Raw genomic sequence first — 27,171 nt, forward strand, 5'->3', positions numbered from 1 at the left:
CTAGATCTCAGAGTAGCAGCCGTGTTAGTCTGTATTGGCAAAAAAGAACAGGCGGACTTGTGGCACCTTAGAGACTAACATTTATTTGAGCAGAAGCTTCCGGGGCTGTAGCTCAGGAAAGCTTCTGCTCAAATAAATGTGTTAGTCTCTAAGGTGCCACAAGTCCGCCTGTTCTTCTTTAGTGTCTCTAGAGTTACACCTGCGGAGCTACCCGCCCAGGGCTGCCCCTGGCACGGTGAGGCGGCTTAGGTTGCGGATTCCTACGCGGCATTAGCTGGGGGTGGGCTGCCGCGGGGGCCAGGCCGCAAAACGCCCCCCCACCCCTCCCGGCGCGCCCAGGGAACCAGGGGATGAGCGCCCGGCGGGGCAGGGAGGCGGCCGGCGCGCAGCAGGGGGCTCCGAGTCTTGACTCCCGCGTGGCCTTCCCCGCGGCTTGGCGCGAGCCTGCACCTGGCGGGACCCCGCCGCTGGGTGCGGTGGCTGGAGAGGCCGCAGGGGAACCCAACCCCGCCCCGCCTCAGGGCCAGGGGCGACCCCCAGAGCCCCGCCCCTTCCTCATGGCCCCGCCCTGCGCTCCGCCTCCTCCCGAGGGGGCGGGGCGAGCTGCGGGGGTGGGGGTGGTATCTGCGTTGGAGCCGGTAAAAACATGGCGGCGCCCAGTGCGAAAGCGGAAGCCAGCCTGAGCGCGTGAGGGGGGCGCACGCTAGTAGCCGGGGCTCGCGCGCAGGTAACACGATCCTCCCTCCCTCTCACACCCACCCACCCACCCAGACGTGGCTCGCGACGACCCCCTCATTCGGCATTAGCATAACGGCCCCGAGTTCATATCGCCCCCACGCGACCTTTCCCGTAACGGCCCCAACCGTCCCTAGCCCCCAGCTCTCCCCATAATGGCTTCCTGCCAAAACCATCCCCCAGCCTGTAGCAACTCCCTATCCAGCGAGTACTCCTCCCGCACCAAGCACCCTCTGTCCCAACAACCCTCTGCCCAAAGCACCCTCACCCATAACCTAGATCCCCCCATAACTTCCCCCTTCCCCAAAGCATTCTCCAGTGCCAGCACTGCCATCCTGACCTAGAACCTCCATAACCATTCCTCCCCTAACCTAGAACCCCTATAACTATTCCTTTGTAAAGCATCTCCTAGCCTAGACCTCCCATAACTAGCCTGCAAACTGTCCTCCTCCCAGAACTTCTACCCCAACCTAGAATCCCCATAACTATACTTCCCCAAAGCATCCCCATCCCAGAACCCCCACCTATAACCTAGAACCCCCAGCCCTACCCTTAGAACCCCCTTAACTACCATCCTAAACATGTCCAAGCCACATCCTAATGCAGAACCTCCTATAACTATTTCCTCTCTAAAGCATACCACATCCCTTTCCATCACCACTCTGGTGACAAGCCCTGCTGTGTAGCTAACTCTTCTCTCCCAAGCTGCTCACTCAGTACAATGTGCTCTCCCACATCAGCGCACTACCTGAAGAGTGGCTTCACAAGGTTTTATCCTTTTTTGTTCAGAATTGAATAAAGAGAAAATGACTGTTTCAATGATTTATTAATCATTATTATTTTTATTACACTGCAATAAAGTTATTCAGCTGGGGGGACCTTATGTTTTTAGCCCAATGAAAGATTTGTAAGTTAAATCTTTCAGGGTCTTGATTCCATTCCACCCAAATGGTTTGTCTCTTTTGAGTGAAGGATTCAACTCACTAGGTTCAGTGGGAGGAAGAAACTTGTGAAGAAGTAATGCTGAAGAAGACCACCCAATGGGATGAGAGGAGAAAATAGTTCGCAGTGCAACAGATCAGCAAAATGGCCTATGTAGTTTTGAGCTGCATAGTTAGAGACCTCACATCGTGGAATGAAGTGGTGGTAATATACAACCTGGCTCTTGTATATAGTGCTTTACAAAGGAAGTCAGTATCATTCTATCCATTTTATAGATGGGGAAACTGAGGCATGGGAAGGCGAAATGATATGCCCAAAGTCATCCAGAAAGTCAGGAGAACCCATATCTCTTGAGTCCAGTGCTCCCTAGCCATTTTCAATATAAAAAAATTACACTTCTAACTGAAATGTTATACCACTACAACTTTCAAGGGAAGACTAGGCCTAAGGATGGAGAAGAATTGGCATGCTGAAAGGGATATCAGCAGGAGTAATGGGATGAGATTAAAAAGGGAAATTTAGGATGAATCTCAGGAAGATCTTCCTGCCAGTGAGGTGCTTTTTTTAAATTTATTTTTTTAAGGCTGTGTAATATTCTCCTAATAGAAGTAGGAAAAGCTGCTAGCACTAGCAACAGTGCTATTGGGAACAATCCTGCATTGTCAGAGAGATGGACTAATACGTCTTTACCATCTCTGACTTCTTTTTGTGATAACCAGATTGAGACCCCCCCCCCGAAGTGTGTGAAGAGAAGTTTCCATAACTTGCCCATTGTCTGAGAGAATTGGGGCTCATCATTATCATTTTTGTCTTGACTTGTTGAACCACATCTGAAACTGAAGAGTTTAGTAGTGAGTTTTCCATCTAATCCTGTGCAGGGCAGTAACCAGAGGAGAATTTCCATCTGAAATCTAGTAACCATAGTCCACCTCCTGGGTTTTCAGCAGTTGCAAACTAATTGACTATATTTGAGATTGTGTCTCAACTCCCATTTTCCCCTGCCCTCATCCCAAATAACTATTAAAAAATTTTAATAACCTTTTTCAAATTCTGTCAGTTCAAATGTCTGTAATCTCAGGGGGGTTGATATTCATTTTCTGGGAGATTGTAGAATGATTTCATCCCTTTAGGAAATAATCTAATACTGCCAAACTAGTTTCATGTTGGTGCCCCTCCCAGGGCCTGAGCCATTTTTTTAAAGTTAAGTGCTTTAACAACCCACGCTAGAAATAAAATGCAAGTACAATCGGAAATAAACAAATATTGTTTAAACTGTGCTTAAAGTATGTATCATTACAACAAAATTGTCATACACATTTCCACTGTAGTACTCATTGCTTGACCTTAGATTAAAAGTTATGTTTTTGTATTTTTCAGAACAGCCATTGTATCCTAAAAAATGCAGTCTGCTTGGCAGAGATTTGGAGTTTGTTCTTCATGTCTGAAAAGGCAGCTAAATGACTTAATTAAATGGCAAAGGAGATTGATTCCAGGATGGATCAGGTCTATTTACAGTGAGACGGGGAAGTGGGAAAGATACTATGGATTGGAAACAAGAAAGAAAGTTGAGAAGTGGTGGCTTCCAAGAATGAAGGAACAGTTTTGCAAAACTTCAGAAACAGATGTAAGCATTTTGAAAAACTTGAAAAATTCATATTTGATTTTTTTTTCTCAAGGTGAAATATTTTTGAAAGCATCAGTCTGGAGTACTTAATATTGTGTTATTTATTTATTTATATTGATTTAAAGATGTTTTAAACAGTGTTATCCCCTACTTAGCAAAAATATATCCTGTAACGTACTATTTGAAAAAATTATAATAAGAAAAGTGAATAAGGACACAATATGGTTAACAACAGACAAAAGAATTTTTAAACGTATGGCTCCAATTTAATAGTTTTCTTCTAAATAAAATATTCACTGGCAGTAAAACCAAAATATTTGGGTTTTTTTAAATATTACTTTCATGCTAGTAGCAATAAAAACTTCCTGTGGTGCGGTATAGTGGAAGCAATAGCATACCAATAGATAAATACCAATAGACCACTCTCAAAAGAACACTGGATGTCTTAAAATGACCATTGAGAACACAGCTTTCCCGGTTATGGACAAAAAAATGCAATAAATATGGTGATTCGTACAACAAATCTCTTTCCCCAACTTCTAAAAAAATAGTTACTCATTTTATAAGTCTAAATATGTGTATTCAGACTATTCATGTTCAGATTTATTTAAATCATTCTAGGCTTTATGAAGTTAGTTTTTCATCACTTCTAGGATTAGTTTTACAGAGGAGGAGCGAGTGATATCTGTAAAGTACTAAAGCTAATGAGAATAAGAGGTGATTGTGAACAGAGAGTCATGTAGCTTGTAATTCACACACTGATCAAAAAAGCCCCTTTGGATTTTTTTTTCGGGGGGAGAAACTTCTCAGTATCATAAAGATGCCAATAAAGTGGAGGGAAATCTGAGAAAAGCAACAAAAGTAATTACAGGTTTTGCAGAATTTGTATGAGGAAAGATTAAAAACTAAGGCTCGATGCTATAATCAGAGAACATAAGTGCAGGAGTCCTCCTACGCAAATGGGACTTTCATTGACTTTAGAGGGACTCTACTCAGGTACAGGGGTTCATCCATGGTGATCGGATTTCTAGGTTAGGACTTAAATATCTACACGTTGGTAAAATGTTGACTAAGGCCTTGATTCTTGTAATTCCTACAACGTGCTTTTATATACACAAGTAGTTGTGTCACTTGGGTGTGGATTTTTCACACCGAGAGACGTAGCTATGTCAATGTAAGTTTTCAGTGTAGAACAGCCCTAAACAGAGAGAGGAATTGCTTAGAGTGGTACTAGTGCAAGGTAAAATCAAATGAGTTATATTTTAGGCTGACTATGAGAGAGGTTTTCTTAAAAGTGATATCTATTCTGCTGTGAAATAGTCTCTCAAAGGAAAGGGCGGAAACTTCCATTGTTTGAGATTTTTTTTTAAACTGATTTGGACAAAGCACTAAAAAACTACTGGTAAGAACCAATCCTAGATTGTGAGCAGAATGGCTTAGGTGATGTAAAGCTAAGATCCTATTTTCCATAGCTCTGTGATTGGGAAATACCTGAGGGTCTCACCCATGAGGGAGCCATTTTTAAAGTAAATCATTTTCCCCTGAATACTTAAAAAAAAATTAACAAAAAATGAAAAAAGCCCTTTGAGGTTGTAAACTTTGTAAGGAATCAGTTTTCAAAGGGCAGTTTGGCTTCACTGACCAACTGCTAAATCTGTTGTCCCACTAATGTGGCATGATAAATTTATATTTAGGGAAGCTTGTTTCTCAGAGTTTTTCTGAAATTGAAAGCATCCCAGAAACAATGAATGTCTTAAAAAAAAAAAATCCTCCCCACACTGTGAAGATCTTTGAAAAACAGTTTTAATATATACTCTGTCTCTAATACAATTCCATGTTTCTTTTTCACTCTTATCTATGTCCAGTCACATACCTATAAAATCTCATTCTTCCTTCTCATTTGCTTCTCTTTTCCCCGTACCTATCCTTCCTCAGGCAGAAAATAGAAGTCATTAAAAGATAGAGAGGTGACCTAACTTGCATGGAGAAAGAAAATAAGATGAGAATTGCGTGTGCGTGCCAGGGAAAGAATTGGTTTAAATGCATGCCTTTTTAGTATGAGACAACAATCTAGAAAGCATACATAAATATGCAAAACTCATAGGATTATTTTTTAATATTTTTGTTCCATTCCTGGTGTTAATGTGACATTTAATAAAATCCAGTGTTAACGTGCTAGTTCTCTACTACCCCAGTAAACTATTTTGATTCTCTTTAGTTTTGCTGTTTACTGGGGAAACAAAAAGGAAAATTTGTCGGGGAAAATATTTTTAGAAGAAAGTGTTTATTAAATAGGAATACAAAGTAATATTCATAGTACAATAGAACCTCAGAGTTATGAACATCAGAGGTACGAACTGACCAATCCACCATACACCTCATTTGGAACTGGAAGTATGCAATTAGGCAGCAGCAGAGACATCCCTCACCCCCCCAAAAAAGGCAAATATAGTACAGTACTATGTTAAACATAAACTACTAAAAAAAAAAAAAAAAAGGGAAAGCAGCATTTTTCTTCTGCATAGTAAAGTTTCAAAGCCGTATTAAGTCACTGTTCAGTTGAAAACTTTTGAAATCACAACCATAACATTTTGTTCAGAGTTACAAATATTTCAGACTTATGAACACCCTCCATTCCCAAGGTGTTTGTAACTCCGAGGTTCTACTGTATTTTTTAAAAGCTATCATAGTATTTTTGTAACACCAGCATGTAAAGAATAATGGACCAGCATGTAAATTGTTGAGCAATGGATATAATCATCTGTATAGTGACCAAAATAAGATTGTGAACAATTTATAGGGAAGATTAAAGTTGCAAATAAAAAATCATAATGTTACAAATATTACTTTATTAAAAATTTTAGAATTTAAGTATTTTCACCCACTGTTCACTATTTAGGCTGCCTTTTTGTATTTTTAGCTTTTACAGAAGGAATATAGCAATCAATTTCACTTTAGTTTGTAGTCAGTTTTTAGTCACCTTAACTTTTCACATTTTCATGCAGTAGCTCAGTGCTTTAGTAATTGGGTTGTAGACACTCTAGAGGCATGTTCATTTGCTTTTAAAAACTGTTTTTTAAAAAAATAATTAAAACACTTCTGTTACTCTAGGTTTGGATTTTTATGAAATCTAAAATCCGGGGCAGTTTTAACTTGACCATTTTAAAATATAGCACAAATTACAGTTTTAAATGAACAGTCGTATATTCCCTCCTCCCCCTTTTGTTATCTTGTAAAATAATCTTTTCTAAAAACAGGTATACACAAAACCCCCATGAACGTTTGCAGTTAACTTCTGAGATAAAACACTAGGTTCCAAATTCTCTGTTAATGTAAATTGATACAACCCAATTGAAGTTTGGAGCCCTGCCAGTTTATACCACCAGCAAACTTAACTCGGATATTTTTGATTCAAACCCTATTTTTGCCCTGCTGTAACATGACTTTGTTTTGCTTAATAGGCTTTTTAGGGACTGTGTAGCTTATAAAGTGCTTATTGATTTTTTTTTTTTCAAAATTAAGTGCTAACCTACTTGGGTTTAACTTTTTTTATTCTTCCTAGAAATCAAGACAAAAGTTCTATGTACTTTCAATGTTCCCATACCCTTCTGGAAAGCTGCACATGGGCCATGTTCGTGTCTATACCATCAGTGACACAATAGCACGGTTCCAGAAAATGAGAGGGATGCAGGTAAGGAAAGATTTGCAATACAATAGAATCCCCGAGTAACAAACAGCTCGGGAATGAAGGTTGTCCGTAACTCTGAAATGTTCGTAACTCTGAACAAAACATTATGGTTGTTCTTTCAAAAGTTTACAACTGAATATTGACTTAATACAGCTTTGAAGCTTTACTATGCAGAAGAAAAATGCTGTTTTTTAACATCTTAATTTAAATGAAACCAGCATAGAAACAGTTTCCTTATCTTGTCAAAACCTTTTTAAAACTTTTTCCCTTTATTTTTTTTTTAGTAATTGATGTTTAACACAGTACTGTACTGTATTTGCTTTTTTGTTGTTGTCTTTGCTGCTGCCTGATTGCGTACTTGTGGTTCCAAATGAGGTGTGTAGTTGACCGATCAGTTTGTAACTCTACTCTTCATAACTCAGGGGTTCTACTGAAATTCATAGGCTCAAGAGCACCCCCAGTCATATTTATAAATGTATGGCAAGTGTTGTTCAGTTCTTAGCTGCACCCAAAATTTCAGGCCCAGAGAACACACCAATAGAGAACATTACTGTTGCTGACTGTTAAAGTGCTCTTTCAAAGCCTCTGGCATCTACATAGCTCCACACTGGGCTCTATTAATGGCCTTCGTGTCTGGCTGTTCAAACTCAGTAGACAGCTTTCCACCTTCGCCCTTCATCCTTGTGACAGCTTGTACTCCTTTGCCTCTCAGATATTGTGCAGGACACAACAGGGAGTATAACCATAACAATATTTTTCTCACTGAGATCCAGTCTAGTGAGTAAACACTACCAACATCTCTTCAATCTACCAAAAGTAATTCTGCACTTGCTGAATGGCTGGTGTATGGCTTCATTAGCCAGGGGAGCAAGGGGCAGGCTCGGTCAATATTGGCATTTCAGTATCACCAGTGGTAATCCACCAGCTGGGAAAGACTGTCCCTGCTTGTAGCTCTCTGAACAGTCCTGAGTTCTTAAAAATGTGAGTGTCATGTGCTTCTTCTCTGACCAGTCCATGTTGATAGCAGTGAAGTGTGCTAATTGATCCACCAGTGCTTGCATAACCATAGAAAAATAGTCTTTTTCTGTACTCTGTGTCAAGGTGGGCTTGTAAAGCGAGCTTCAAGTTGCAGCAAGCAGGGCTGGGAATCCCACACTCTGCTGCACGCATTAACTGAGGAAGTAGTTCAAAATAGGAATATGCATGCTATCTGTTGCCCCACCTCAGTTTGGGAACCCCATTGCTGCAGATCCATGCACTATGTCCTGCACATTGCCAAGAGTCACAGGAATTGTAGCAGGAAATGATTCATGGCTCTATTTCCTTGGCAGTGGTCCCCACTGTAGATTTTCCAACTCCAAAATGATTTCCCACTGACCAGTAGCAATCTGGAATTGCAAGTTTCCATAGTGTGATCACGAGTCGCTTTTCCACTGTCAATGCAACTCTCATTCCGGTGTCCTTGTTCTGGAGAGCTGGGGCAAGCTCGTCACTCAGATTCAGGAATGTGTCTTTTCACATCTGAAAGTTCTGCAGCCACTGATCATCCCAAACCTGCATTATGATGTGATCCCAGCAGTCAGTGCTCATTTCTCAGGCCCAGAAGCAGTGCTCCATCACCTGCCGCTTCTCCATGAACACCAATAACTTTGAATTATTTTTTGCTACATCCCTTAACAAACTGTCCTAAAAGAAATCATCAAGTCCTCCATTGTTGTGGTACTTCCTGTGGGTCTGTCCGTACAGAATAATCATGTGTCCTGTATGTGCAGTGTTCAAGAGATTAGTGCAGAGCTCTACAGGCTCCATGCGTCTGTCAGAGATGGTGGACAGCAACAAGTGCCACACGAGTTTGTGGGATTTTTTTTTAAAAAATGCATGAAAATTATGGGATATGGATGGCGTTTTGGGATGGAGAAAGTTTCGTGCTGTGTACTTCACCTCCTAGGTCTCAGAAATCCCTGGATGAGTCATTTCTACTCCACAACAGATGAAAATTTCCCAAAAGGCATTGCACTGTATGGTGGCATGTGGCATTTGGAATATTTACTTATGGTATACTGTACTTTGTATTGACACGAGCACTCCATGTGATTGTACATAGCACTGATGCAAGCAGCCAAATATTCATATGTCTGAGCAATATACAAACTTTGGTGGTAGAAGTTGAAGTAACTTGCATCAACCAAAGTTTGTAGTGTAGACATGGTCTGAGGTTACATTACAAAAGCTGATCTTTATTTCTGAGGTTGCCTCACTTTCATTGTCTGAGGAGTTCTGAAAGGCTTTCCTCTCAACCAGTTTTTATATGAGATAAAAGTTTCAGACCTTGCCTTTCAACTTCTTTTTATCTTTAATGTGAGAAAAGACTTTGTGAAGTATATTAGAAGCAAGAGTTGCAGAACACTCTGAATTTCCTGTGGATCTATAAATAGGCATATCTTTTCCTTTGTGTTAACCTGCTTGAACATCTGTTTATGACTAATGATGGGCAGCCAGAGAATTCAGCCTTCATATGCCATAACAGACATAAACAGTCTCTCAAATGATTTTCATTGTGTGTCAGACTCAGAGCTGTTGTGTCATGATGAACGTTTACATGAAAAGATAAGTTCTGAAGTCTTTTTGAAGCTACTAGCCTTGCTAATGCCTACAGTGTAGGAATCAATGCCTTTACTCTTGAATTTCTCTTTCAGATTAATTTCTGAATCCTTGTCTGTTTTTTCAAGAGAGTGTCTCAGCTTCTAGACTTCTACAGATTTGCTTTGTGTGATGATTACAATAGATGAGGGGTTGGGGGTTTTATTACGTGGGGAATTTGAAAACCACAAGAAAAATAGCTTCATTTCCTTACCTGACTGGATTTTAGTGAATATGCAGTAAATGAATGACAATTTTTTAAAATAACAAACCAAAATATATCTTTGAATGTATGAATTGGAAAGATTTTTTTTGTACTTTATACAGTGAAAAAGTAAGTTTGGGTTTTGCAGGATTATACATTCTTAAATTTTTTTATTTTCCAGATAGAAATTCATAATTTTGATATTCAAAGCAAGTCTTATTTTGAAATGTTTTTCTTGGTGCGAATTTTAAAGTTAGAGAGTAATGCCATTTATACTTGGTTGCTTTCCTTAAGAAATGGATAATCTTTGAAACAATGTCACATTTAAGGACTCTGCAGTCCTTAAAGATGTAGAACTATTCTTTTGTCTGATCCTGTCAGACAAGTCAGATAGGTCCCACTTGCTCTAACCCAGAATATAAATCAGATGAGTCTCTTTCTTAGTTAATAGGGGACTTGGCGGAGTGCCAGTGTGGTTTACAGGTTTCAGTAGCAGCCGTGTTAGTCTGTATTCGCAAAAAGAAAAGGAGTACTTGTGGCACCTTAGAGACTAACAAATTTATTAGAGCATAAGCTTTCGTGAGCTACAGCTTACAGTGAGAAATCCTAGACACGGCCATGCTTGGGGAGAAGCTGAGACTGAGATTTATGTTGTTTAACTTCTCCATAAAGGAAAACTCAAAAAAGGCAGTTAGTTTGGACATTATATTGAGTTAGGAGCAGGGTGGGAATGCTGCTTGCTTATTTAGGCATTATCTATAGGAGAAAATTTTACTAATTTAGATAAATTAGTCTTATATTGACTTAGCTTAAGTGGACTTAAGTTAGCTCAATATGATGCTTAAATAAGAACGAGTGTCTGCACAAGGAAATTACATGTATTTAACTAAATTAGTTACTAAACCAATTTATGTAAATAAATCTGTATAATTTGCTCAGGTAGGTGGTAGGCTGGTATCTCTATGGGGATTGAGTTAAGCAGTTTGGGTACTATTTTGGATAAGTGCAACTTCAGTGTTTCATCTTTCCAGATTTCCAAAGTTTGATTTTTTTAATTTAAACGCTAATGTAAACCAGTAATATTTGCCTGAAACCTTAATTTCATTTTAACAAAGATTTGGGGGGACGGAGAGGGGGAACGTGTATTTGCTGCTCTCTTTCTTTCTCTGTTGCTTTGGGATTTCACTTTATCATAGAGCACCAGGTGGTGCAAATGATGTCTCGTACTTAATATGAACAAGCAGGCAGGAGGGCTTCACTAGCAACAGTCTTGTCCAATTGCAGTATAGTAACACTAGCTACACTAAAAACTAACTTCCATGTGTTTTTTCCAAGTGTAAGTGTAATGTCATATGAATATATAGTAACATTTGAACATATGGATGAATGATTTAATAACAAAGTTTCGCTATATTACTTATCCAAAAGTATTTTTGTAATGTATGGAGAGTCATTTGTGAGACCTGCATAGACAAATCCTCAGCTTGTGTAAACTGGCATAGCCCTATTGAAGTCCATTTTATGTCCCCTGAGCATCTGGCCCACAATCCATCGAGAATGGCTCCACTTATCCACAGTTTTCTCACTGGACTGAATGTAAACCTAAAGCCCTGTCATGCACCTGGAATAGGTTGTTGAATAAATGACTTCTAGTGTAACATATCTGTTTAAGGACAAGTTGTTTATGTTTTAATTATTGAAGACAAAATTTGAAGACAAAAGTCTTAGCGCAAACACCACAAACTATACCGTTTCCAAAAATGTGTGCTTAAAGTAATAATACTGATGTTTCCCAGGTACAAGTACAGTTAAAACAGATCTTCAGATATGTAGTGTTAATTACAAATCTTGTTACAAAACTTAATTTAAAAATATGCTATGGAAAATCAATTTGTAGATTTAACTTACAAGAAAAGCACTCCTTAAATAAACTAACTTCAAACCATAATAAATCTTAAGTTACTGCTTTATCTTCATGTCTTCCTGAATTTAGTTATACTCTTATGTAAGTTCAAAGAGAAAAGCTTTGTAGCAACCTCTGACATTTTCTTTTCTGTATTTTTTAAAAAAAAAATTTCTTTATTTTGAGGGTGATGAGTCCTTTACAAACCTTAGAAATATGCCTGACATTTTTTCAAAGTCATCCAACCTGCCTCCATTTCAGGAAAAAAATTCGATTGCACCATGCTATAGTTATTAAGGTGATTTAAATCATGGGATAAGCATATCTGCACTTGGCACCATGACAAGTTATACTGGTGCACTTCAGTTCTGATCTTCATTAGCTTTTACTTCTACTAGTTTCTCCTGAGGGAATGTTGCCCATTTTGTTAAATTGTTAGATGGTTCCTGTGTTTCAGATTAAGTATATAGCACTGTGTATATCTCATGTGAACTGAGTCAAATTTGAATCCAGTTTTCCAAAGGCAGATAACTAAGATGTTAATTAGCTGACTAACTCTTTCACGAGAAATCGTTGGAGATGCAATTAAACATAAGAACATAAAAGATTAAGGATGTGAAACCTCATTGTGTTGTCTAAGCAATTTTGGTTGTGTGTGAACATAGCATAAGATATTGAATAATTTTGCATTTTTATTTCTTTTGAGAACAAGAATAGAAATAAATTAGAGCATTACATAAGCAGAGTTGTTATGATGATAGAAGTCTGTGGGTTGATTTTTTTTAAAGTGGGCAGTAGATTAGCAGAATGTTAATAGGAAACACTCTGTTGCAGAGAATTGTTGAAATAGTGCTGCTTGCTAGATTGTATATAGTAGTCAAATATTCACAATTTTAATGTTTCCAGTTGTTCCTTGCCTGCCTGATTTTTAGCTGTTACATATCAGTTTCTATTACCTGGTAAATTTAAAAGGCACTTTGGAGACATGCTCAGAAGGCAAGCTTGTTTTTAAAATTTCATTCTCTCCCTAATGTGTAGGTAAATAGAAGAATGTAGGATTTGTCATAACCTACCAAACCACTGGTCCTTCAAATTCTTTATCGCTTAAACAAGACCCTTTGTTTTTGCATGATGATGTCTTCTCCTTCCAGCTTTAAAATAAATAAAACCAATATATAAAGTTTATTAAATGGGTGTATTTTTTGGCACTCATTGTAGAGTCTGAGCACTTTAAGAAATTTCAGTCTTCATAATGAAATGCAGCACACCATGAAAGAGATATTACAGTGCTGTGACACACTATTCCTTGTATAGAAAGACTCCAAAAATGCAAACAAGCACTTTGTTTCCTTTTAGCAATTAAGCAAAGGTCTTTCGATCGCTTTTCATGCCTCTCTAGTCAGATTGATAGAGACATGGAGTTGAATGTTATCAGAATATTGTTAATCTTGTGTCATGTAGCACTACTTGATCTCACCCAGCAGTCTCACACATACATGGAATAAGGTGTCTGACAAGGCAGAACATAAAGAGATTGCACAGTTGAAAACCTTATGAGAGAAGGGGTTTGAGATCTCTCAGAGAGGAATGGAGGGAATTATCTTAAATCTTCCTTTTCCAGTTCTGTAGTCATGTTAACAGGGCCTCCTGGTTAACAATGACAAGTCACTGAGCATCTGACTTCTGTCCATTGTCGTGAGAACATGGACCACATCATGAGACTAGCACAGTTGCTGTGCCATGACCTAATGTTAAGCTTGATTCTTTGAATCTAAAATCTTTCAAAATATCACTTTCTCTTGGAGTTGGCCCAACTGCACCCTTTTCAGGGATCTTTTCTAGAAAGAAGAGGCTAGAGACTGTGTGGGGTAATAGTCAAGAACACAGTATGAAGTAACCATTTTATTGTTGTAACTTCATGGGCCTCATATAAAATATCAAATGCACATTGCAAAATACAAGTCTCTGAATAGCTGTTGCTTCCTAATAATATGAGTAGTTTTTGGCCACAAGCTTGTTGTGCTTGCCCTTCTCTATATGATCTCACCTGCTGCTTGTTAGGTTAAAACCTCTGCTGAGGGAATGTGGAACAAAAGGAGCAAAGGGGCGTACTTATTTGGTTAAGAGCTTTATTCCGTTCCTGATGATGCTCCCTCAGAACTGACTTATTTCTCTCTCTAAATGTCCTCTCTGTTGACTCTCTCACCATGAGATTAATAAGTGTTAGGCATTCTGAGACTTACAGAGAAGAGCCTGAACTAGGAGAGGGGTCCGTTATTTGTTGTGTCTTTACCTTGTGGGTAAGGGAACAACTATCATCTGTGCTGAGAAGCCTTGTTAGGATGTCCAAGTGAGCAGAGTTGGTCTGCTGGTTGTATAACCACAAGAAGTAGTGACCTTTGTCTTAAGTCATGTCAAGTCAAAATATAAGAAATATATGACTTTCTTGCATTTCATTTGTTCATCTGTAATGCTGAGGGAAATAGTGTGTTTTCTGATGGTGCCTGAATCACTACCTGTACATAAGGAACTGATGTGCATACACATGTCTTATAAACTCTTTTCTTCCTGTCCTTGTTTGTTTGTTTTCCTTATGTTCTTTTCAGTATTATTTTAATTTCATGTGTTTCATGCATTCTTCCATGATTTTTACCCTGTATTTCAGTACTATAGAAATCATACTCAGATGAATAGGCATCTTTCTGTTGTGCTTTGTCCATGTTAACTTAGTAGACCTTGAGAGCCGTGTGGGGACTACTGCATTTTATCTGTGGATTCATATTCCTAAGTCTGGTCAGAAGAAACAGATATATTACCATTTAGACAATTGCATTTCACAGACCTTTCATATCCATTCTCACTATAGAGGTAAAAGAGGAGGTGAACTTGAAATTATTTTCTCTAATATATTGTGTGCGCTACATTAATCTCTATGACAACTACATAGATACATCTATTCTGCAGTTAAACTTGTGGATATTTTTAATATCTATTTAAACTAAGGTTCCATTAGGAAATCTTAAATGTAAATATTTCTTCAGTCCTTTAATTTTAGGATCACCTTTGATAGCTGTTAGAGTAAAACATCTTTTGTTGGTGAAATTCTTAAATTGATTTCCTAATTAATAGACATTCCAGAAGTTGATTAAAAAAATCTATGTGAGGAGATATCAATACTGTACAATCTTCAGAAAGGTAAATATTAAATTCCCCCAAAAGTTGATAGACTTATATAGGAAGACAGAGTACAGTGATTGCATGTTTGTTATTGTAATGAGAGAGACAAGATGAGTGAGGTAATATCTCTTAATGGACCAACTTCTGTTGGTGAAAAAGACAAGCTTTCAAACTACACAGAGTTCTTCAGTCTGAAAAAGGTAATCAGAATGTCATAGCTAAATACCAGGTGGAGCAGATTGTTAAGCATTAGGAGTAAATACGTGTTGAAAGAGACCATTTAAGATGACGTGGGCAATTAGGACAAGCACAGGACAAGGAAGGGTTGGTGGGTTACAGATTGTTGTAATGAGTCATAACACCAGTATCTCTGAGTCCATGATTTTTAGAGTCTAGCTGAGTTGTGAATTCAAATTCCTTGTCTCATCTTTTGACGGTGTTGTGCAGATTTCCTTTGAGGATGAGGACTGATAGGTCAAATATAGAGTGATTGCTTTGTGAATTTCCACTGAATGCATCCGATGAAGTGAGCTGTAGTTCACGAAAGCTTATGCTCAAATAAATTTGTTAGTCTCTAAGGTGCCACAAGTACTCCTTTTCTTTTTGCGAATACAGACTAACACGGCTGCTACTTTGAAACCTGCTTTGTGAAAAGAGTTCGCCCATGGGTAATGGCATGTTTTTGTCTTGTTTCTGTGTGAGTTCATTCGAGAATGTAATGATTGTCTAGTTTCACGCACATAGTTGTCGTTGAGGCATTTGATGAGGCTTATCACATGTTCTGATAGGTATGTATAGGACCTGTGGATCTTGAAAGGTGTGTTGTTGTGAGGGGTATTGATCATTGTAGCAATAGAGATATATCTGGTGGTTTTGCATCTTTTGTTATTGCAAGGTCTGCTGCCGCTTTGAGTTGGTCTTTGAGTTTGGGAGCTTACTTCTGATGATGAGCTGGCAAGGCTGAGAGTTTGTTTAAAGCCCAAAAAATGGGGTTCAGGAAAGATTTCTTTCAGGATGCGATTCCTATCAAGTATGGTTTGTAATTGTTCAGTGATACCCTGTATGGGTTCCGGTGTGGGATGGTAGGTGAGGACTAGGTGTGTGTGGTCAGTGGTTTTGTTTTGTTTTGTTTTGTTTTCTGTGTTAAAGCCTATTCTTCCAGGTGGCTCATTGCAATCTACTTTTCTGGTAGAATGTCCATGTTCAGTGAAGGCAGTTTTAAGCGTGCTGAATTATATATACTGGACTTTCTCTTTGGAGCATATTCTGTGGGATCTGAGTGCTGGGCTTTAGATAACAGGTTTCTTGGGGTGTCTGGGATGGTTACTTGATCTGTGGAGATGAGTGTGGGGATCTGTGAGTTTCTTGTATATAGTTGTATGTAGGGTTCCATTGTTGGAAGCTGATCATGCTGTCCAGGAAGTTGATGCTGGTGTGTGGGTACTCTAGAGAGAGTTTGATGAATGGGCAGTGGATGTAGAAGTGGTCAATCTATGAGGGAGTTTAAAATGTCATTAATGTATCTCAGGTATAGCATAGATTTCCTGGCACATTTTTCCAGAAATTCTTCCCTTAAGGAGGCCCATGAACAGGTTAGCATATTTGGGAGCCATCCTACTGTTCACGGCTGTTCTCATGGTTTGGACAAAGTGTTTGTTGTGAAATGTAAAGTTGTTATGGGTGAGGATGAAATAGATGAGTTTAGCGATGTTTGGGGTGGATATCTGAGTGTTCTTTGTTGTCTTGTTGATATTTGAGACAGACAGTCATGGTGAGGGATGTTGGTATATTTATTGTAATGGAAATGTAGGTGTTATACCAATAAAATAAAAACCAGCAGGATTTTATTAAAGGGGAAAAGGCAAAATACCACATTTATTGTGAATACAGAAAGAATCCTAGTAAGCAGTTAGTTATAGCTATAACATTCCATTCAATCTCATATTTATTCACACATTCATTCATACTCATACACACACACACAGGTTCTGCAAGGTTGTTATCATAGTTACCAGCCTTAGAGTTGCTCATGCCAAGCCACTGGCCAGGTGGCCTGGACATGAGGAGGGAGCAGATGCTCATCTGATGCTCCTGGAAGTTAGTTTGCAGAATCAGAGCCCCAAGTTCTCACTTTCTAGAGTCCATTTTTATAGGAATTTTTTCCTATGCCAGTCTATTGGAATTGCTTCATCATGCTGTTGCTGAATCAATCAGCAGATGGCACATTCCTGACGGCTCCGTGCTGCCAGATGTTACCTTGTTCTTTGGTTCTCCCATTCTTGAGACTGTTGGGTGGATTCCAGTCTGCCCTCCGGGGGTCCTCTGGTTATTTCCACTTGATGCCTTCTTCAGCCAATGGACACTGGATTCTTAGGCTGGCACCTCCCTGATCATTCAGTTATTATCCACACCAAGTATCGATCCACATACATCCTCTATCTCTATTTTAATCACAATTGTTAACAAAGCGAGATGAATACAGCAAAAGGGCGGGGAATCTCTGGGTGCTATTTCTGTTGTTAAAGAGTATTGCTTTGAGTCTCTTTCTGTGTGAGTAGTTGTTGTTACAAAGAATTGCTTTGAGAACAGACTCTGTCTTAGACTGTACTAACACAATTAGCAGCTTGCAAGTTTCACACAGAGAGGGAGAGAAACAGTACCAAAAACCAAGAGACCTCTTAATTAGTAATACCCTGGAATTTAAACTATGGGGAATCAAACTCATTTGTGATTTTAATACAGAACTACTTTAATATGACAGGTTTCAGAGTAGCAGCCATGTTAGTCTGTATTCGCAAAAAGAAAAGGAGGACTTGTGGCACCTTAGAGACTAACAAATTTATTAGAGCATAAGCTTTCGTGAGCTACAGCTCACTTCATCGGATGCATTTGGTGGAAAAAACAGAGGAGAGATTTATATACACACACACAGAGAACATGAAACAATGGGTTTATCATACACACTGTAAGGAGAGTGATCACTTAAGATAAGCCATCACCAGCAGCGGGGGGGGGAAAGGAGGAAAACCTTTCATGGTGACAAGCAAGGTAAGCTAATTCCAGCAGTTAACAAGAATATCAGAGGAACAGTGGGGGGTGAGGTGGGAGGGAGAAATACCATGGGGAAATAGTTTTACTTTGTGTAATGACTCATCCATTCCCAGTCTCTATTCAAGCCTAAATTAATTGTATCCAGTTTGCAAATTAATTCCAATTCAGCAGTCTCTCGTTGGAGTCTGTTTTTGAAGCTTTTTTGTTGAAGGATAGCCACTCTTAGGTCTGTGATCGAGTGACCAGAGAGATTGAAGTGTTCTCCAACTGGTTTTTGAACGTTATAATTCTTGACGTCTGATTTGTGTCCATTCATTCTTTTACGTAGAGACTGTCCAGTTTGGCCAATGTACATGGCAGAGGGGCATTGCTGGCACATGATGGCATATATCACATTGGTAGATGCGCAGGTGAACGAGCCTCTGATAGTGTGGCTGATGTGATTAGGCCCTATGATGGTATCCCCTGAATAGATATGTGGACAGAGTTGGCAACGGGCTTTGTTGCAAGGATAGGTTCCTGGGTTAGTGGTTCTGTTGTGTGGTGTGTGGTTGCTGGTGAGTATTTGCTTCAGATTGGGGGGCTGTCTGTAAGCAAGGACTGGTCTGTCTCCCAAAATCTGTGAGAGTGATGGGTCGTCCTTCAGGATAGGTTGTAGATCCTTGATGATGCGTTGGAGAGGTTTTAGTTGGGGGCTGAAGGTGATGGCTAGTGGCGTTCTGTTGTTTTCTTTGTTGGGCCTGTCCTGTAGTAGGTGACTTCTGGGTACTCTTCTGGCTCTGTCAATCTGTTTCTTCACTTCAGCAGGTGGGTATTGTAGTTGTAGGAATGCATGATAGAGATCTTGTAGGTGTTTGTCTCTGTCTGAGGGGTTGGAGCAAATGCGGTTATATCGTAGCGCTTGGCTGTAGACAATGGATCGAGTGGTATGATCTGGATGAAAGCTAGAGGCATGTAGGTAGGAATAGCGGTCAGTAGGTTTCCGATATAGGGTGGTGTTTATGTGACCATCGCTTATTAGCACCGTAGTATCCAGGAAGTGGATCTCTTGTGGATCTGCTACCCAAGATCCATAAACCTGGAAATCCTGGACGCCCCATCATCTCAGGCATTGGCACCCTGACAGCAGGATTGTCTGGCTATGTAGACTCCCTCCTCAGGCCCTTCGTTACCAGCACTCCCAGCTATCTTCGGGATACCACTGACTTCCTGAGGAAACTACAGTCCATTGGTGATCTTCCTAAAAACACCATCCTAGCCACTATGGATGTAGAAGCCCTCTACACCAACATTCCACACAAAGATGGACTACAAGCCGTCAGGAACAGTATCCCCGATACTGTCACGGCTAACCTGGTGGCTGAACTTTGTGACTTTGTCCTGACACATAACTATTTCACATTTGGTGACAATGTATACCTTCAAATCAGCGGCACTGCGATGGGTACCCGCATGGCCCCACAGTATGCCAACATTTTTATGGCTGACTTAGAACAACGCTTCCTCAGCTCTCGTCCCCTAATGCCCCTACTCTACTTGCGCTACATTGATGACATCTTCATCATCTGGACCCATGGAAAAGAAGCCCTTGAGGAATTCCACCATGATTTCAACAATTTCCATCCCACCATCAACGTCAGCCTGGACCAGTCCACACAAGAGATCCACTTCCTGGACACTACGGTGCTAATAAGCGATGGTCACATAAACACCACCCTATATCGGAAACCTACTGACCGCTATTCCTACCTACATGCCTCTAGCTTTCATCCAGATCATACCACTCGATCCATTGTCTACAGCCAAGCGCTACGATATAACCGCATTTGCTCCAACCCCTCAGACAGAGACAAACACCTACAAGATCTCTATCATGCATTCCTACAACTACAATACCCACCTGCTAAAGTGAAGAAACAGATTGACAGAGCCAGAAGAGTACCCAGAAGTCACCTACTACAGGACAGGCCCAACAAAGAAAACAACAGAATGCCACTAGCCATCACCTTCAGCCCCCAACTAAAACCTCTCCAACGCATCATCAAGGATCTACAACCTATCCTGAAGGACGACCCATCACTCTCACAGATTTTGGGAGACAGACCAGTCCTTGCTTACAGACAGCCCCCCAATCTGAAGCAAATACTCACCAGCAACCACACACCACACAACAGAACCACTAACCCAGGAACCTATCCTTGCAACAAAGCCCGTTGCCAACTCTGTCCACATATCTATTCAGGGGATACCATCATAGGGCCTAATCACATCAGCCACACTATCAGAGGCTCGTTCACCTGCGCATCTACCAATGTGATATATGCCATCATGTGCCAGCAATGCCCCTCTGCCATGTACATTGGCCAAACTGGACAGTCTCTACGTAAAAGAATGAATGGACACAAATCAGACGTCAAGAATTATAACGTTCAAAAACCAGTTGGAGAACACTTCAATCTCTCTGGTCACTCGATCACAGACCTAAGAGTGGCTATCCTTCAACAAAAAAGCTTCAAAAACAGACTCCAACGAGAGACTGCTGAATTGGAATTAATTTGCAAACTGGATACAATTAATTTAGGCTTGAATAGAGACTGGGAATGGATGAGTCATTACACAAAGTAAAACTATTTCCCCATGGTATTTCTCCCTCCCACCTCACCCCCCACTGTTCCTCTGATATTCTTGTTAACTGCTGGAATTAGCTTACCTTGCTTGTCACCATGAAAGGTTTTCCTCCTTTCCCCCCCCCGCTGCTGGTGATGGCTTATCTTAAGTGATCACTCTCCTTACAGTGTGTATGATAAACCCATTGTTTCATGTTCTCTGTGTGTGTGTATATAAATCTCTCCTCTGTTTTTTTCCACCAAATGCATCCGATGAAGTGAGCTGTAGCTCACGAAAGCTTATGCTCTAATAAATTTGTTAGTCTCTAAGGTGCCACAAGTACTCCTTTTCTTTTTACTTTAATATGATCCAACATAATGTTATGCTGTGGCTGTTAAGCAAGATGCATAAGGAGGGGGCTCCATACTAGCTAGCTCGGCCAAACTGTTTCTGGGGCCACTGAGAAAAACACATGAAAGAACAATGGCTGTGACTCCCTTTTAATAGAATGTTGCACATGCTCCCTCTTTGTGCACCGGTCAGGAACATCACACAGCCACTCTGGGGAGTCTAGCCAACAGAGGAGCTAATTTTCCTGGTCCTTGCACTTGGGGATCATGAGGACTGAGATTATGGGCTGCTCAGCAGAGCAAACAGTGAAAGATTCATTGTTCCTGCTCAGCTGCCCTTCCACACCCTTCCAGGGCCAGATACAGATTGGCCCTTGGACCCAGAGCAATTATTCAGAAGTGTACTGTAGGCACATTTCTAGTTGTATAGAAAGATGGAGATTATAATGGGAGGTGGGAGAGAATTGTAGAATAAAAGGCTATTTCACCAAATGTAACTGCTCTTTCCATTCCAAATTCGTCAACATTTAAACAACAGTCAGGAAGAATTGATGAGAGGATGCTTACCTTCAATATCCCATTTAAAAAAGAAACCCCATTAAAAACATTTAACAGAATTTTTAGTTAAGCAAAATTTTAATTTAATCTATTTTATACCAGCCATTTTGATTTTTTGAATGGCCCCAGCATGCTTAAAGGGCTGTTGTTATGTGGTGTCGGCCCAAAATGTGTCTCAACATCAAATGGTTGTAATCTTAGGGAAGTGGAGAATGTGTTTTTGTTTCTGGATATGTTTAAAATAGGGCTGTCAAGCAACTTAAAAAATTAATCATGCTGTTAAACAATAGAATACCATTTATTTTAAATATTTTTGGGTGTTTACTACATTTTCAAATATATTAATTTCAATTACAATACAGAATACAAAGTGTACAGTGCTCACTTTATATTTATTTTTGATTACAACTATTTGCACTGTGAAAAACAGAACAAAAAAAGTTTCAGTTCACCTCATACAAGTACTGTAGTGCAATCTCTTGATCATGAAAGTTGAACTTACAAATGTAGAATTATGTACAAAAAATTGCATTTAAAAAATAAAACAATGTAAAACATTAGAGCCCTAGAAGTCCTCTCAGTCCTACTTCTTGGGGAGCCAATTACTCAGACAAAAAAGGTTGGTTACAGTTTTCAGGAGAATGTGGGTAAAACAGAGCAGGAGACATACAATTCTCTTCCCAAGCAGTACAGTCACAAATTTAACTGATGCATTATTTTTTTAACAAGCATCATCAGCATGGAAGCATGTTCTCTGGAATGGTGGCCAAAGCATGAAGGGACATACGAAAGTTTAGCATATCTGGCACGTAAAGACCTTGCAACACCAGCTACAAAAGTGCCATGCAAACGCCTGTTCTCACTTTCAGGTGACATTAAAAATAAGAAGCAAGCAGCAGTATCTCCTGTAAATGTAAACAAACTTGTTTGTCTTAGCAATTGGCAGAATAAGAATAAGGACTGAGTGGACTTGTAGGCTCTAAAGTTTTACACTGTTTTGGTTTTGAGTGGAGTTACGTAACCAAAAAAAATCTGCATTTGTAAGTTACACTTTCACAATAAATAGATTGCACTTCAATATTTGTATGAGGTAAATTGAAAAATACTATTTCTTTTGTTTAACATTTTTACAGGACATATATTTGTAATAAAAATAATAATATAAAGTAAGCACTGTGCACTTTATATTCTGTTTTATAATTGAAATAAATATTGAAAATGTAGAAAAAATAGACAAATATTTAATAAATTTCAATTGGTATTCTATTGTTATAAGTGCAATTAATCGTGATTAATTTTTTTGAGTTAATCGCGTGAGTTAACTGTGATTAATTGACAGCCCTAGTTTAAAAATCTGCTTGGTAACTGGAAAAGCTACAACAAAAAATACAATACCTATTGCTTTGTTAGTGCATTGTTTTTTGTGTAAATCTATGCTCTGGAACTCCCTGTGCTAGCTTGAGTCACAGTTAATGAACAAATATTCTTTCCAGAACCGGGCACATTGCTTCTAATGTCATTGATGGAGCTGGTGCACCAACAGAGGAATAAAATATTAGTTTTTAATCAGTGTTTAAAACACAGGATGTTGGGGAGACAATATCCGTTAGATGTTGATGCTTATATACTGAGGTGGTGCTGCAGGCACCATATAAATATCTAAGGGGGGTGCTTTTTGTTTTTGTTTGTTTGTATGTTTCAAATGAAAAGAACCACAGTTGAAGTCAGGAGATCATTTTTTGTTCACGTGTTTGGTGGATTATGTAAAATTAAGCATAAAAATAACTCAAAATAATAAGAAAAGGAGTGCTTGCACTTCAGAAATTAGTTAATTTTTCCAGATGAAGGTATTAGATTTGTCTTCATATTCAGTTTCTGATATTACCACTGCTGGGTTCCTGAGTCACTTCACTAGGCATTTACACTACTGGCTTGTTTGTTTAACTGTTCCTCTTTTTTTTACAGACTTCTAAAATAACCCAGGGAGATTTTTGCATAATGATTATTTAGGTGGGAGGTCAAATTTTATGTCTTGTAAACCTTTTAAATACTATTCTTATCATCTGCCGCTGCTAATCTTTTATATGTAATAGGTCATAATTACTGAATTTGGTAACATATTTAATATGGTAAGAAGCTCTGTCTCTTTTACAAAGCACCTATCACTGTACTATCTAGACACATTTAATGGCAACATTACTGGGATGTTAAGTTAAACCTTATGAAAAAGAAAAATGCTTCTTGAATATACTGTGCTGCTGGCTTACTGATCAGTTAGTTATCAGTAGCAAAGCTATGTACAGGTTGTACAACTTTAAATCAGTATTTTTGTTTCTGTAGTAAACCTTGTTGTTTTGTTTCAGTTGTCATTTAATTGTCATCTTTCTAAAATAATGTTTATAAAAATCTTCAGGCAAAATTCCCAAGATTGTTTTCACAAAATTTACTGAAAACTTTTTAGGGTCTCTGTGTTTTGTTTTGCCTATATTATTTGGGGCTATTTGAAGCTCTTTCCCTTTCCCCATTTCTCATTTAATCCAATTTTTTTATTTTGGTTTAACAGGCATGCTCCAGTTTGGATCTGATCTAGAGCTATGCAACAGGTTCTCAGATATGGGAATTTGTGTCCAAACACACTTGTTCTTCATCTTTTCACCTTTTTCTAGCACAATGATTTGTATTACAACAGCTTCTTCCAACTCGTAATGTCAGTTGCTTTGTGTTTTGGTATAGTTAGAACATTAGACAAATTGCAGAGGGTTGATATTGTCATTGTTAACCCATTATTGAAATAGTGACCATGATGCACTATGTGAGTGATCTATAGATTAACTACTCCTACCTCATTCATGTTCCCTATGTCACCAAACTACAGCAGGTAAACATATCTCATATATCCATTAAAGCTGAATTAGTCCCAGTGGCCCTTTTTGGAGTGACTCAAATAAGGGAAAGCAAATGCTGAAGTGTGAAACAGTTCATTATTTTGAGCCCTGAAGGTGTTACCAACTCCATTCCAGAGAGTGACAAAGGATAACATTTTTCATTTTTGTTACAGGTGATAAATCCAATGGGATGGGATGCATTTGGGTTACCTGCAGAAAATGCTGCAATTGAACATGGGCTGCATCCAGCAAACTGGACACAAAGGTATTTTTTATCTACTTTATTTATACTGTGATTTTGATAAGTACCTAATGAACTGTACAGTTGGTTAAATTTTAAAAGCGAAAATATATCACTGTGATTTTATAAATTCAAGATGTGATCTACTCCAGATCGCAAGTTGTAGAAGACATAGTAGCTGCATATTATAAATAGGACCCTACCAAATTCACAGTCCATTTTGGTCAATTTCACGGTCATAGGATTTTAAAAATCATAAATTTCATGATTTCACTTATTTAATTCTGAAATTTCACGGTGTTTTAATTGTAGGGGGTCCTGACTCAAAAAAGGAGTTATATGGGGCTGTTTGAAGGTTACTGTAGGGGGGATTGCAGTACTGCTACCCTTACTTCTTCAGTGCTGCTGGCAGCGGCGCTGCCTCAGAGGTGGGCAGCTGGAGAGCGGTGGCTGTTGGCCGGGAGCCCAGCTCTGAAGGCAGAGTCACTGCCAGCAGCAGCACAGAAGCAAGGATGGCATGGTATGGTATTGCCACCCTTGCCTTCTGCACTGCTGTCTACAGAACTGGGTCTTTAGTAAGTAGCTGCCACTCTCCAGCCACCCAGCTCTGACAGCAGCGTAGAAGTAAGGGTGACAATACCACAACCCCCCTGCAATCCCTTTTGGGTTAGGACCCCCAATTTGAGAAATGCTGCTCCCCCCTGAAATCTGTATAATATAGGGTAAAAGCACACACAAGACAAAATTTCATGGGGGGAGACCATATTTCATGGTCTGTGATGCGTTTTTCGTGGCCGTGAATTTGGTAGGGCCCTAATTATAACTGTGACATTTTCCAAACTCTGAAATCAGAGATAAGAATAAATCCAAACCTGTTTATGCTGGAGAAAACTGTTAGTGTAGAGTACATAACTGAGGGAAGATGGCTTCTCTAGCTCGATTTGCTGACATTTTCACTATCAAATTGGGGTTGGAAGATGATTGGCCCTTCATTTGGGCCTGACCTTGTGAAGTGACAAGCATCTATATTTCCTACTAAGTTCAGTGGGAGTGATGAATGTTCAGAACCTCTCAAAATTGGGTTCTCCTTTTCCTATTACTTATTGATTGTTTGTTTTAATAATACTGAGTGGAACTTTCTCTGACTAAATCAACATTAATTTTTGTAGATGATATGTCTACAGATCTCCTATTTGCAATTAATTTGTTTACCACCTAGAGGGTATGGTGGACTTGGCCATTTATTCATTTTCTACTTTGACCTATTCCCTTCTCTGAAAACCTCCTCTGCCCCGTACCTTTTCACTTGGACAGATACTGAAATTGTTTAATTCCTTACCCACTAAAATATTAGAGGAAGCAAGGAAGTCAAATTGATTTTGTTAGAAATAACTAATACTGTGCATTGGTAATTTATGCTATTTGCATTATATTTATTGCTTGCATTTTCTTTCTACATTGTCTGGAGAAGAATATAGAAGAAAACAAATTACCATCTAGCAAAACACTAGGAATTGGCTTTTGTTCTTTTTATTCTCCAGAGATGGAACAAAAGAAGGCCTTATATGTAATGCATGGCAGACAGTCAATTATGTACTACATAAAGGTAGTTAGAGGAAATTGTAGACTGCTGAGCTCATAGAACCATTGCACATACACTTGGCTTTACTATATCTCTGAGGAAGCTGGGCAGTAAATTGGTGATCACCATCTTCTTCCCACCCCCTCTACTAAACCTACTGTAGCCTGAATTCAAAGCAAGGCTGTGTAAGGTACTTACATGGCCCCCATCATGGTAGTATCTGAGTACCCACAATCTTTAATGTACAACACCCCTGTTGAGGTAGGGAAGTTGTTTATTATCCTCATTTTACAGATGAAGGACTGAGGCACAAAGAGGCTAAGTAGTTTGCCCAACATCACCCAGGAAGTTCGTAGTGGATCAGAGAATTGAACCTGGGTTTCTTCTATTTTTGCTGCCCTCTTATTTTTAGATGTGCCTCTTCCCTAATAACTCAGACTGGGCAGTTTTTGTTTCTCTTTTCCTTTAAGAGTAAACTGCTAATGAAGGATTTTATATTTATGTAGTTGAGTCCATAAATCTCAGAAAAAAATACAGTTAAGCTTCTTGTAATAACATTAATTTGCCCACACTGTGTATACTATCTGTAAGCTATCTATACATTTAAAATAACTGCACATATTTGCATTTATTAGTTCAATGTGAGAGTCCTAGTATTGTTATGGAAGCCTTATCTTTAGCGTTTCGTAGTTTATTTTCGCTTCCCCCTTGGGATATCAGGACTAAATAGGCAACTTTAACATTGCACTGTCTAGTCTCTTTTTTATTGGTTCAAAAATTGATTGATTGCTTTTTTGACTTTCCTTGCATCATAGTTTCTGTTGACAAAGTAGTCAATTCCGTAAATCTCTTTAATACTGAAACATGTGTGCTATTAACTTGTTTAATATTTAAACACTCTAGGACTATTATAACAGAACTGTTTTAAAACAAATTAACAATTCATTGCTTACAGTAATATACTGAAACTAAAACCACATTTG

The 27,171-nt window shown here is 39.1% G+C and overlaps 1 protein-coding gene across 3 annotated transcripts in view; it reads left to right on the forward strand.

Annotated features, from left to right (window-relative positions):
- Positions 1–607: 607 nt before the first annotated feature.
- Positions 608–27,171, forward strand: part of LARS2 (leucyl-tRNA synthetase 2, mitochondrial) — a 114,417-nt gene continuing 87,853 nt past the window's right edge. The window contains exons 1-4 of one of the 3 annotated variants that reach the window (XM_038392130.2): positions 608–727; positions 3,055–3,301; positions 6,864–6,992; positions 24,539–24,630. In XM_038392130.2, coding sequence (XP_038248058.1) covers positions 3,077–3,301; positions 6,864–6,992; positions 24,539–24,630 — 446 coding nt within the window. In that variant the 5' untranslated portion in view covers positions 608–727; positions 3,055–3,076. Of the gene's footprint in view, positions 728–2,401; positions 2,529–3,054; positions 3,302–6,863; positions 6,993–24,538; positions 24,631–27,171 lie in introns of those variants that run through there. The other 2 variants (XM_038392131.2, XM_043508881.1) reach the window with 2 other exon arrangements.

The sequence above is a fragment of the Dermochelys coriacea genome, chromosome 2 (assembly GCF_009764565.3).
Source record: "Dermochelys coriacea isolate rDerCor1 chromosome 2, rDerCor1.pri.v4, whole genome shotgun sequence".
NCBI lineage: Eukaryota > Metazoa > Chordata > Testudines > Dermochelyidae > Dermochelys > Dermochelys coriacea.